The sequence below is a fragment of the Salvelinus alpinus genome, chromosome 28, assembly GCF_045679555.1.
Source record: "Salvelinus alpinus chromosome 28, SLU_Salpinus.1, whole genome shotgun sequence".
NCBI lineage: Eukaryota > Metazoa > Chordata > Actinopteri > Salmoniformes > Salmonidae > Salvelinus > Salvelinus alpinus.
This window is the reverse complement of record NC_092113.1, coordinates 17,400,693-17,414,075: the sequence shown is the minus strand read 5'-3', so window position 1 is coordinate 17,414,075 and position 13,383 is coordinate 17,400,693. Positions and strand designations below refer to the sequence as shown.

At 38.3% G+C, this 13,383-nt stretch overlaps 1 protein-coding gene across 3 annotated transcripts in view; it reads left to right on the top strand.

The window, feature by feature from the left end:
* Positions 1–13,383, top strand: part of cntn3a.1 (contactin 3a, tandem duplicate 1) — a 116,414-nt gene that overhangs the window by 97,718 nt on the left and 5,313 nt on the right. For all 3 annotated transcript variants that reach the window (XM_071371970.1, XM_071371969.1, XM_071371968.1), the window contains 7 exons: positions 3,329–3,504; positions 8,788–8,905; positions 9,245–9,403; positions 9,621–9,770; positions 10,098–10,168; positions 10,516–10,750; positions 12,383–12,498. In XM_071371970.1, the coding sequence (XP_071228071.1) occupies positions 3,329–3,504; positions 8,788–8,905; positions 9,245–9,403; positions 9,621–9,770; positions 10,098–10,168; positions 10,516–10,750; positions 12,383–12,498 (1,025 nt within the window). The remainder of the gene's footprint in view (positions 1–3,328; positions 3,505–8,787; positions 8,906–9,244; positions 9,404–9,620; positions 9,771–10,097; positions 10,169–10,515; positions 10,751–12,382; positions 12,499–13,383) is intronic.

Genomic DNA, 13,383 nt, shown 5'->3' with positions numbered 1-13,383 from the left:
ATGTGCACAGTTAGGCCCCTAGTGGTGCTCGAGAACCTACCCTTTTGCCCTATGAGGAAAAAGTTTTTTTTTATGTATCTGAATTGCCCATAAAACTAGCTAATCTCACAAATCCGCCCTGTCCTTCTGTCGCCAGGGGACAAATCAACTGTTTTTTAAAAGGCTGATGTCACCAACAAACTAAAACTAAGTAAAGACTAGTTAGATTGTTTCGACAGTATAGCTATAACTAGCTAGCTAACTAGATAGCTGATTTACGTCATCTTCTAGCTACATGCGCAATGATCAGATACAGACGCAGTAGAGGATTATGATTGTAGTTAAGTTAAAGTTTTTATTTTATTTGAAAAATGTAATACAATTTTATTGGTCACATACACGTGTTTAGCAGATGTTATTGCGGGTGTAGCGAAATGCTTGTGTTTCTAGCTCTGACAGTGTAGTAATATCTAACAAGTTCACAACATATACCCAATACACACAAATCTAAGTAAAGGAATGGAATTAACAATATATAAATATATGGACAAGCAATGTTAGAGCGGCATAGACTAAGATACAGTAGAATACAATACAGTATACATTTGAGATGCAAAATATGTAAACATTATTAAAGTGACTAGTGTTCCATTTATTAAAGTGGCCAGTGATTTCAAGTCTATGTATATAGGCAGCAGCCTCTAATGTGCTAGTGATGGCTATTTAACAAGTCTGATGGCCTTGAGATAGAAGCTGTTTTTCAGTCTCTCGGTCCCAGTTTTGATGCACCTGTACTGAACTCACCTTCGGGGTAAACAGGCAGTGGCTCGGGTGGTTGTTGTCCTTGATGATCTTTTTGGCCTTCCTGTGACATCGGGTGCTCTAGGTGTCCTGGACGGCAGGTAGTTTGCCCCCGGTGATGCGTTGGGCAGCCCATACCACCCTCTTGAGAGCCCTGCGGTTGTCGGGCGGTGCAGTTGCCGTACTAGGCGGTGATACAGCCCGACAGGATGCTCTCAATTGTGCATCTGTAACAGTTCGTGAGGGTTTAGGTGCCAAGAACAATTTCTTCAGCTGCCTTCTTCACCACACTGTCTGTGTGGGTGGACCATTTCAGTTTCTCCGTGATGTTTATGCCGAGGAAATTTGACCTCCAAAAGGTCTGTGCACAGCCCTGATATCCTGTATAATTATCCTGGATTGATAATGGTTCGTCCATACCATGTTAGAAACAAGAAATCAATGAGATGACAATGAAGAGGGAAACCATGATACCCTTTTCATTGTCAACTAAAGTAATGCACTAGCAAAATTTAAGCTGGATGACATTGAAACACACATGTCAAAATGTGTTCAAAGGATTCCATATTTCCGAACTCAATAGGTAGCAGTTGGAAATCTTCATTCTCATTTAGATAACAGCTTATTTGAAGGGTACCTACATAAGAACGTCATAACACATTCATAACCATAACACATTCATAAGCAGTACATAAGGATTTCTTAAATTTCAAGAGCCGCATGTTCATAATTGCAGTGTAAAGGACAGTACTGTGACATAACTAAAATATCGACTTGCGGTTGTTGACATAAGTACTGCTTATCAAATCAGCATGTAGGGATTATGAATGTGTTATGAAGTCTCCTAATTTTTTTGTCTTGAGACATTCATTCATAGGGCATGCATTCATAGCCTCACCTGGAATGCAACGTATAGAGACCTTAAACACCATCTGACATGCAGTGTCTGATTCTCTGTCCATTAGACGCTTATGACACCCATGCATAATTCAGCTGGGGCTTGCTGTATGGAAACTCAGCCCTGCGCATCTCACTGCACCGCCGAAGTGGAAAAGACACCCAAAAGAGCCAGAGCAAAGATTAGGTTGTTATGCAGCATACCACCATGCTGTGGTTGAAATAGGATGGCTTTTTGTCTGGCCAAATGGAACCAAATTATAGACTCCGGACTGACCTGTGGAAATGGAGGCGTGCAGAGGAATGGGTTTGTGTGGTTTCTTAGTTTCTTCAGTGATGCATTACTTTGTGTAAGTGACTTGTGGTTATAGTTTGAACAAACAGTGACAGCTAAAGCCACTTACACTGTTCATTCTCATTCAGTGTATGAGAAAGGATGACAATATGAGCCAACGCCTGAACAGGAGATTTCCATAGCTGTCTAGACAGGCGCTGTCAATTCAGTGAACATTACAGCCACAAGTTGAGATTATATTTTTTCAGAAGCTGTTACTGGGCTCTACTCCTTTCGAGTTCCTTGTGATATTTCAGCTAAATCAAATCTATAAATCAAATTAAACAAATTGTTTTTTATTCCAAGATTTGTGTTTTTAACACAATCAACTAATATTTTTTTATTGTGGTATTTCTTTTTGGTTGATAACGATACAGTATGCCTAGCGGGTACTTGTATACTGAGAAGCCTAGCGGCCCTAGTGTTAATGACTGCTTCCACTTCAGTCAAGAACGTTTGGCGTTCACATGGGCTCCTAGAGCCCTTATTAGACAGGTCCATGATGAAAATTAATCATAAGATAGCTTATATGGGCATCTGTTACAAGTTGGCAATCACAAGCAGCCATGCTGTAGGCTATCAAAAAACTGTCAATGTATAATCATATTAATGGATGGAATCCGTGACCATTACAGCCATCATTACACGGTCTGAAAGCACAACAGAAGCACAACAGGCATAACAACTTAAGGTAAGTCGTTTGGCCAAGATACTAAGTCGGTTGGACAAGATACTAAGTCGTTTGGATGAAATACTAAGTGGTTTGGATGAGAGGTCAGACTTTATTTGGATAGTCCATCTGTAGATGCTCTACAGATAGTTTATTGATAGTATGACCATCTGTTGATGAGCAACTAATTGCTAAGGTTAGGTTTAGAATAAGGGTTAGGGTTAAGTTTAGGGTTAGGATAAGGGTTAAGGTTAGGGTTAGGGTTAGGGTTATGGCTACGGTTAGGGTTAGTAGACAGTAGGTTGAAATGTTACTGATAGTCTGTAGAGCATCTACAGATGGACAATCCAAATAATGTGTTACCGGACACGATAATGCCCATTGATTTTACAGGAGCAAAGCACAATAATCACAATCTCAGACATGACTGAGGTGTAACAGTCCCGGAGTTAACAAGACAGCAGAATAGCCCCATGCCTCCAAAGAAAAACCAGTAGAATGGACTCAAACGAAACCTAATAGTGCTATAAAACACATATATACATTTTGTCAATGTAAATAGGCAGAACAAAGTTGATAGTGATAAGAGAAGCTCCCCGCTGTTTCTGTCTGGCCCAGGTAGCTGAACTTGTTTTTGTCTCTTGCAGAGACAACCATTATCACCAGCCCAGCTGGGCATTTGGACGTGACGGTGGGCGAGAGCATTGTCCTCCCCTGCCAAGTCTCCCATGACCCCACGCTCGATTTGAAATTCACCTGGTTCTTCAACGAACAGGTCATCCACTTTGGAAACCACGGGGGCTACTTTGAGAAAGTTGGCGGAGTAAGTGCTTTCGAGTCTGCCTTACACTCATGTGTTTGAATTAAATCTACTATGATGACCTTTTATAATTACTTGACTTATTTATGTGGTTGTCACTTGTGATTTGCAATCCAATTACATACGGTTGATCATATTAATTTATTTTTACTGTGTATGTTTATATGATGTAAAATTAGCAAGGGCAGAGTAGACCTTTTTACATTATGTTATGAGCACAATAACATATACAGTACAACAATGAATACTTTACTGCTGATATATAGTGAATGGACTAGAGGAAGTGTATTGAATGATTTTCATTCATGAATCATATCAAATTTGTTTTTGCAATTAACAAGAGCGGTCTGCCTGTTCCGCTTGTTGATAACAACTACTCCTTTGAAAAAACGGGTGCCTAAGGAATTGTCGATTCAATGCTCAGTCAAACATTATATTTGGTCATCTACAGTCGAATGTATTTCTCTTTAATTAGAAAAGCAATTATAATATCTTGGCTTCTTACTACCCACAGTTTGTTCTATATTCCTTCGGCTCATCAGCAATGTCATTAGTTGTGTAATTGTGTTTGCCTCATGGCTTCATTTGAGCGGTTGACTCCCTGCACTAATCACTTGACACAAAGCTGACATGTTGCATAAAAGTGTGTCTTAAATGCAATGAGTAATTTTATAAAGGTTAAATAGTTCTATTCATCATACATTATATTTGTTGGAGGTATAGTGCCTTCAGAAAGTATTCATACCCCTTGACTTATTCCAAATGTTGTTGTGTTACAGCCTGAATTCCAAAAGGATTAAAATATATTTTTCTCACCCATCTACACACAATACCCCATAATGACATTGAAAACATGTTTTTTTTTATGTGTTGGAAATGTAACACAGAAATATCTTATTTACATAAGTCTTCACTCCCATGAGTCAATACTTTGTAGAAACACATTTGGCAGCGATTACATCTGTGAGTCTTTTTGAGTAAGTCTCTAAGAGCTTTGCACACCTGGATTGTACAATATTTGATTGTTGATCGTAGCTTGACAGACATTTTCAAGATTATGCCATAGATTTTCAAGCCAGTGTAGATTTGGCCTTCTTCTTTAGGCTATTGTCCTGCTGAAAGGTGAATTTGTGTCTGTTGGAAAGCAGACTGAACCAGGTTTTCCTCTAGGATTTTGCACGTGCTTATAGCTATATTCCATTTATTTTTATCTTTAAAAAATTCCCTAGTCCTTGCCAATGACAAGTATATCCATAACATGATGCAGCCATCACCATGATTGAGTACTACTCAGTGATGTGTTGTGTTGGATTTGCTCCAAACATACAGCTTTGTATTCAGAACAAAAATAAAATGTATTTGCCACATTTTTTGCAGTATTATTATTAGTGCCTTGTTGCAAACAGGATGCATGCTTTGGAATACTTTTTTTCTGCACAGGCTTCCTTCTTTTCACTCTGTAGTTACTCCACAATACTAACCTAAATGACAATGTTGTTGATCCATCCTCAGTTTTCTCATATCACAACCATTAAACTATTTTATTTATTTATTTTAAAATCACCATTGGCCTCATGGTGAAATCCCTGAGCAGTTTCCTTCATCACCGGCAACTGAGTTAGGAAGGACGCCTGTATCTTAGTAATGACTGGGTGTATTGATACACCATCCAAAGCCTAATTAGTAACTTCACCATGCTCAAAGGGATGTTCAACCTCCCTGGTCTATGTGGTTGAATCTGTATTTGAAATTCCCTGCCGACTGAGGGACCTTACAGATAATTGTATGTGTGAGGGTACAGAGATGGAGTAGTCATTCAAAAATCATGTTAACCACTATTATTGTAGATAAAAAAACATGAGCTGGCGCACACCCAGAATAATAGTTTGTGAGGAGGTGCTGACTAACGGCGAATAAACTATAAACTATCAAAATAAAGAAAGTCGCACTCTCCATGTATAATCTCCCAGCAATTTAATGGGTATTTACCAACGTTTCGGCAGGAAGGCACAGTGATGACGAAACGTTGGTAAATACCCATCCTGGAAGACACAGTGATGCCGAAACGTTGGTAAATACCCATTCAATTGCTGGGAGATTATATATGGAGAGTGCGACTTTCTTTATTTTGATAGTTTATTCTCCGTTAGTCTCCGTTGATAACCACTATTATTGAATACAGAATGAGTCCATGCAACTTATAATGCAATTTGTTAAGCACATTTCTACTCCTGAACGTATTTAGGCATGCCATGACAAAGGAGTTGAATACTTATTGACTCAAGACATTTCAGCTTAACATTTTTTATTAATTTCTAAAATGTTTTACAAACAAAATTACACTTAGACATTATAGGGTATTGTGTGTAGATCAGTGACACAATCTCAATTGTATCAATTTTGTCTGTAACACAACAAAATGTGAAAAAAGTAAAGGGGTGTGAATACTTTCTGAAGGCATTGTATATAGTTAACTTAGCCCACTAAAGTGCAAGTGTGTTTTCCAAAAGAATACATTTCTCTTAATGCACTATCAAAACTTAAAATACCTGTCACAAAATGTCATAATATCAAAAAGTATAATTTGTCATCTAGTGAGAATATTTCTATATCAAAATTTATTTACACCGTCACAACTTAAAGTACACTTTACAAAAGCAGCTAACGCTATCCAAAAGTATTATCTCACCATTTATTAAATAATGGCTCAACAAATACTAACTATAACCATTAATAGATACACTTTTTCTATGAAAAAAAGTCAATGGTACAATGTGGTATTCAAACATTTTATAGACGTGAGCTGCATTCTCTGAATTAGGATCAAATACTACAGTTTATCTCAATGGTGTTCAAGCATTTTTTGGAACAATGTCGATTTTCAAAACAGTGTACGTACGACACAGAACTCTGTGGCCTTTTGCAAAACAGTAAATACATGTTTTTATGTTCTGTAGTTTCCTTCTAAAAACATTCATAAAAACTATAAGATATTGTCAAATAACTTCATCAAAAGAACACTACTGGGAGAACCTATACGGACACTACCCGTGGACAAATCGATGGCGTATATCGCGCAGCTGAGAGCTGAGTGAACCAAATCACACTGACCAACTTTCTTTGGCCGAATACCAAATTGACTGTCATGAAGGAATTACTTAATCCCTGCGTCTTCTTTGACAGGTAAGTTAAGTGTTGTGTTTAAGTGGTGCGTTTTTTTTATTGTATATTAAATAGCTAAGTCGTATGGTTTATTTGCTAATATTAATGTATGACAGTCCGTTCTGTCTTTGGCCAAAGAAAGTTGGTCCGTATGATTCGGTTCACTCGGCTCTATATGTCATTGATTTGTCCACCAGGAGTGTCCGTATAGCTTCTCCCAACACGACTGTCAAAAAAAAAAAAATCCCATTATAGCAATATATTTTCTTTGCAGTCACTAAATCAGGATGGAGGAACACAACTGATATATGAATGTATAGGCCACACCAAAGCAAAGCTCTAATGGATGGTCACAATGTTACGAAATAGGACTAACCTAAAGGTGCATTAGAGTAACTCAACTTAATTTTCTGCATATTTGCAATGTTGTAAAAAATCCTAAAATGGCACAGTCTCAATTACCTAAATATTTCACTATGTTGTACATGAAATAGCACTGATGGAATGATTAAGAATTTTCATCACTAGTATTAACTGATTGCTGAAAACAGTGAACACAACTCTTCTGAGGAAAATGTGTTAATATTCTAAGAACACTTAACAGTGAATTTTTTTATCCACTGATTCCATTTGTATTCATAATTTTGCAAAAGGGCGTCTAAGATATGCAATCCAGATACAAAGGCAAGAAAGTTATCAGAAGCTTGGAAAATATATTTGGATGTTTGGCCACAGTAAAAAAAAAAATGCTTGTATGTGATTGAGAAACTGTAAAGTAGGAAGAATTTCACAGAAAGGTGTAAAAATACGATACTGTTTGGATTGCATATGTGTTCTATGTTGTATGTAATTATGTAAATGCTTACAATACAGTAAACATAAATCAAATCTAGTCCATCAAAAGAACTCCAAACCAAGCAGGTAGTTATGGTACTACAAACCAAATACTGTGAGGTAGTTAGGCCTACTATATATGCTGTGACTAGACTTGGCTGACAAAGTCCTCCTATGTAAAACATGATGAAGCCTCTAAAAAGCAACATGGAATAGAGTAATATTGAAAGTAATTCCCCCCCCAAAATGACTGAAGTACAGTAAACACAATCACTGTAAAAAGTAAGGACTGAAATGACTGTTCAATTAAATTTCCTTTTTATGTAAGGCCATATGTTTTTATATACTGTGCAACACATTGAATATTTTCCCTATAAAACAGCTGCCAATATAAAAAATTACGATGTGATCTACTTTATAACCCATGGAAATCAAACAATTGACAGGTGAACTATTTCATTTGTATTTCTGGACTGATTAGGAGGTTAACAATTATGCGAAGGGGTTTACATGTTGGTGGTAAAGATATACATTATGGAAGTAATTGTTATTGGCAGTGAAAAAGTTATATCGTTTTGATTGACATACTTTACACAGTAGATGTTTGTGTCCTATGTAGAGAGTTGTGTCTACTGTTTTGTAAAAAGTGTTTCGTGATAGTGTATACTGTTATGCAAAAAAATTGTTTTGGCCATGTGGATCCCAGTTTCGCTCACATGGATCCCAGTTTCCTTACAATGTTCAAGCTAAAACTGTAAGTGTCGCCCACCACTTGAGTTACTTACAACTACATTGTAACTTGAGTATTTTGAGGCCCAATAACAAGAAACCATCACAGAGTATAGTGAGTGTCAGCTAATGCTAGGCAAAAATGATCTCCTCACAAATGTTGGTCTTCTACGGTCTGAAACCATTGGTCGTCTTGACCTCAATCTTATCTATGTGACAAAAGTCACACTAACAAGTACAGTAGAGCAGCTTCAAAGGTCATTATGTATTATAGCTGACAATTAGAAACAGAAAGGAGTAAAAGGAATGAGACTGAAAATAGCCTTTTCATTCTCTCAGGTAGAAACTGTCATCATTAAACGGTCTGAACTATTCAGCCGTTTCTACTGAAGGTCTTTGACTTTTATCATGACTTTCACCTCATACTGTATATTGAACACAGAACCAATCAAGTGTACTCTCTCATCCTGCTCGTATTTGAAGAAGGGCTTTTTATTTGATATCTTTTCTAGAATTCTAACATTTTCCTTACTGCTCTGGTTTGACATTCCTTATGGACAGCGCTCAGCAGGTGACATCATGATCCGTAACATTCAGCTGAGGCATGCTGGGAAGTATACCTGTGCTGTCCAGACCAAGGTGGACAGTGTCTCAATCGCCACCGATGTGGTAGTTAGAGGTATGGCTATGCTGGAGCACCAGTAGCACAAAATGTCACATTGATCTGTTGTAGGATCCAGTAAAAAAAAAAGAATTACAATTTGAATTGTGAAATCCCACTTTTGCCACTAATGTAGCAAATGGAAGGTTTAGAATTAAACCTGGAACCTTGGGTTTTCCTACTCTCCAATAATCGGCCCATAATGTTTAGACCTCTTCGTAAGCTTGTGTTTGAATCATGACTGCTACAGTACATTTTAATTAATAAATACATTATTAAAATGTATGTGCAGAATACACAGTACTTTATATCTCATGTTGATCAACTAAGATGATGCTGTGATAACGATTTTTCCAGGTGCTCCAGGCCCACCTGTGGACTTCCAGGTGACAGAGATGACAGACAGCACAGCATCTCTCTCCTGGGGACCGGGTCCTGACAACCACAGCCCAGTCCTCACCCACAACATCCAGGCCCGCACAACTTTTTCACTGGGCTGGCAGGGAGTCATCACAGGTGTGTGGGTGTGTGTGCGTGTGTGTGTCCACGTGCATCTTTGTGCCTATCTTTATCTATCACACACACTGTATATTAAATTGAATAATGCACTCACAACATAATCAAGGTTCAAGATACATCATCAAAATTAGCACACACAGTTATAGACTGTATTTATATAGCACTAGAAGATCCTGCAACATGCTAATTAAAGGCTATTTGTTGTCCGGGTTAGTTCCTGAACTTCTTGGGGGCAAACAGCTGACAGCCACTGTCATTGACCTCAGTCCGTGGGTGGAGTATGAGTTCAGAGTGCTGGCAACCAACGCCATCGGAACAGGAGAGCCCAGCAAACCTTCCAAAAAAGCCCGGACCAAAGACATGCGTATGTACTGTATCTGCCCCACATAGCTCTCAACACAACGATGAATGCTGAATACTGTACTATAATATGTGCAATTTTACTCAATGAATTGTTTGTTTACATTCAAGTTGTGATGCAATATTATTAATGCATTATTATAGGAAAGTGCAAGAGGTACAGTACAAGCCTATTTCTACTGGGATGTTGATGATTGATATTTTGTTTAACAACTGCATGGTGACCCCAACAATTAACAGCATTAATTGACAGATGTTTTGCCATGATAACAGTAGGAGGCATGCAGACATTGAAGTTTCTCTATGAAAACAAACCCCCTTGATTTTGCAGCTCCCAAGATAACACCATCCAGAGTGAACGGAGGTGGTGGTGGTCGCTCGGAGCTTGTCATCACTTGGGAGGTAAAGTGAACACTACTAATAAAGATGATCAGCTTGATTGGTAAAGTCATACAGATTCAGCAAAGTGCACCAAATGATATGTTGAAATAAATGATGAATCAAACATAACCCATTTTCTGACTGCAAGTATGTTTCAGAGCATGCAGGTTGTGCCAATAGGTATTTTTACACTACTGGTTACGCATTCACCAAAGTTGCTAGAACCATGCTGAAGAGGACAATGTGAAAATGTTTTATACAAGCCAGAAAAGTACAGTTCCGGTCTGCATGGTAGTATTAGAGAAGGTAGTAAGAAGGTATTATGTGAATGCACTGATGTACATTTGTGTTTTCACCTCTTTCTGCAGCCTGTCCCTGAAGAGCTACAGAGTGGCCCAGGATTTGGCTATGTGGTAGCTTTCCGACCTCAGGGGGCTCAAGGCTGGATGCAGGCTGCAGTCACCTCCCCCGACGCCTCCAGATACATCTTCAAGAACGAGAGCATCGCTCCCTTCTCTCCGTTTCATGTGAAAGTGGGCGTGTACAATAACAAAGGGGAGGGCCCCTTTGGGCCGGTGGCCACCATCTACTCTGCAGAGGAAGGTACAGTACACTGCCAGACCCTGTTATTTATTTAGGGAAGGAATTACGTGATTTTTTTTTCTTTTTCTAACGTTATTGAGATGTTCTATATAACTCTAGAATTCTGAAATCCATCAATACCTCTACAGGCTTCAACACTAATAGGACGCCATTGAGTATTTTTTGCAAAGTTTAAGTGATGCCAGACCCAGCTGAGTACACAACATACCTATTCCATCATTCCTTTTCATTTCAGATGCTATATGTATAGTGCCTATAATAAGTCTACACCTCCCTTGGATTTCTTCACATTTTATTGTGTTACAAAGTGAGGTTAAAATTGATTTAGTTGTACTTTTCTTGTCAACGATCTATCAAAATACTCTGTAATGTCAAAGTGGAATACAAATTCGAATTATTTTTTAAGATTAATGAAAATGAAACACTAATATACCTGTAACTTGGCCACTCAGGAACATTCCCTGTCTTCTTGGTAAGCAACTCCAGTGTAGATTTGGCTGTGTTATTGTCCTGCTGAAAGGTGAATTCCTCTCCCAGTGGCTGGTGTAAGCAGACTGAAGCAGGTTATCCTCTAGGATTTTAAAATGTATTTTCATTTTGCCTGTCCCGTTTCTTTTCATCCTGAAAGAGTCTACAGTCTTTGCCGATGTCAAACATACCTATACCATGATGCAGCCACAACCATGTTTGAAAATAAGGAGGCAGTTACTCAGTGATGTGTTGTTGGATTTGCCCCAAACATACGATTTTGAATATAGGCCAAAAAGTGTATTCCTTTACCGTGTTTTTCATTACTTTAGTGCCTTGTTGCATACATATGCATGTTTTGGAATATTTTTTATTCTGTATATTTGTATTATTGTTTTCACTCTGTCATTTAGGCCATTATTGTGGAGTCACTACAATGTTTTTGATCCATCCTCAGTTTTCTCCTATCACATCCATTGAACTCTGTAACTGTTTTAAAATCACCAATGGCCTCATGGTGAAATCCCTAAGCAGTTTCCTTCCTGTCCTGCAGCTCAGTTCAGAAGGACGACTGCATCTTTGATGTGTCTGGGTGGTTTAATACATCATCCACAGCATAATTATAAACTTGACCATACGTAAAGATATATTTGATGTGTAATTTGTTATTGTTAACCATCTACCAATCACTGCCCTTCTTTGTGAGGCTTTTGAAAAGCTCTCTGATCTTTGTAGTTGAATCTGTCCTTGAAATTCAACACTTGACTGAAGGACCTTACAGATGATGTATGTATGGGGGACAGAGGAAAGGGTAGTCATTAAAAAATCATGTCAACCCCTATTATTTCACACAGATGGAGTCCATATAACTTATTATGTGATTTGTTAAGCCACATTTGACTTCTGAACTAATTTAGGCTTGCCTCAACAAAAAGGTGAATACCTATCGACTATAATTTGTGTCTAAATGTGTCTAATTTTTACTTCACTTTGACATTATGAAGTGTTTTGTGTAGACCAATGACAAAAGATTACAGTTAAATATATTTCAATCCTACTTTATAATGCCAAAAAAAGTTAAAGGGGATGTAGACTTTCTATAGGCACTTTATTTCTTATTGTCAGCTATCAGTAGTTACGCATTCACTGTGTGTGTGACCCTAGAGCCCAGCAGAGCCCCGGGTAGGGTGCGGGCCAGGAGTGTGTCGGCATCGGAGGTAGAGGCCACCTGGAAGGCCCTGCCCTGGAGCAACAATAGGAGACGCATCCTGGGCTACGAGGTCAGAGCACAAACACACTGGACATCATAGACATAAAATGGATAGATCTGACACCACTTCAGTATTTCTCTTCGTACAAGATCATTGGACTATGCAGTATTATCCCTCATTGAATTGTTACATTTATGTAGATTAAATCAACACCCTATCCTGTCTGAACAACTATCAGTTAGCGTATAGCCACACTGAGACGCATGAACATGGATGAAATCGTATATGATGTACATCATTGTTCGTTTTTGTCCGTCATTAGTACAACTCGAGTCAACTGTTTTCGGACGAGTTCAGACGAGTTGTATCCGTCAAAAGCTTTTTTTTCCCTTTTTTTTTAATCAAATATTTTTCTATTTGGCATTTTGAATGATTATACAGATACTACAGACAGAACAGGTAGAGGGCAAAACATAAATGGATCCCCTACCAGATCAAACCTACTTCAACCCCTCATGCTCCAACATTACAAAAAAGGATCCCCTACCAAATCAAACCCACAGCTTGCATGAAATAGAATTTGACCAAATAACAAACAAAACAAAGATATAATCAAACAAAAAAGTAAAGAGGGGTAAAAATAGGGATACAAATTCTAATTTGGGTTGGTTTATGTAGTTGTGAAATTATCTGGGTCCATGTCTTCTACAAAGGATAGGAAAGGTTGCCAGATATTATACATGTAATTGCAGATCCCCTAACGGAGGAGCACATTTTCTCTAGCTTGAGATGTTGCGTAACTTCCAATGGCTAAAAGTAGAAGGAAACCGATCTTTCCACTTCAATAGTAGAAGACGTCAAGCTAGAAGAGTGGTAAAGGCCAGCTGTTTAGAGGGTCCTCCTGTGGTGCCACTCCGAATAATGAAATAAAGGCAGAAGTTTTTGTAGGTCTCT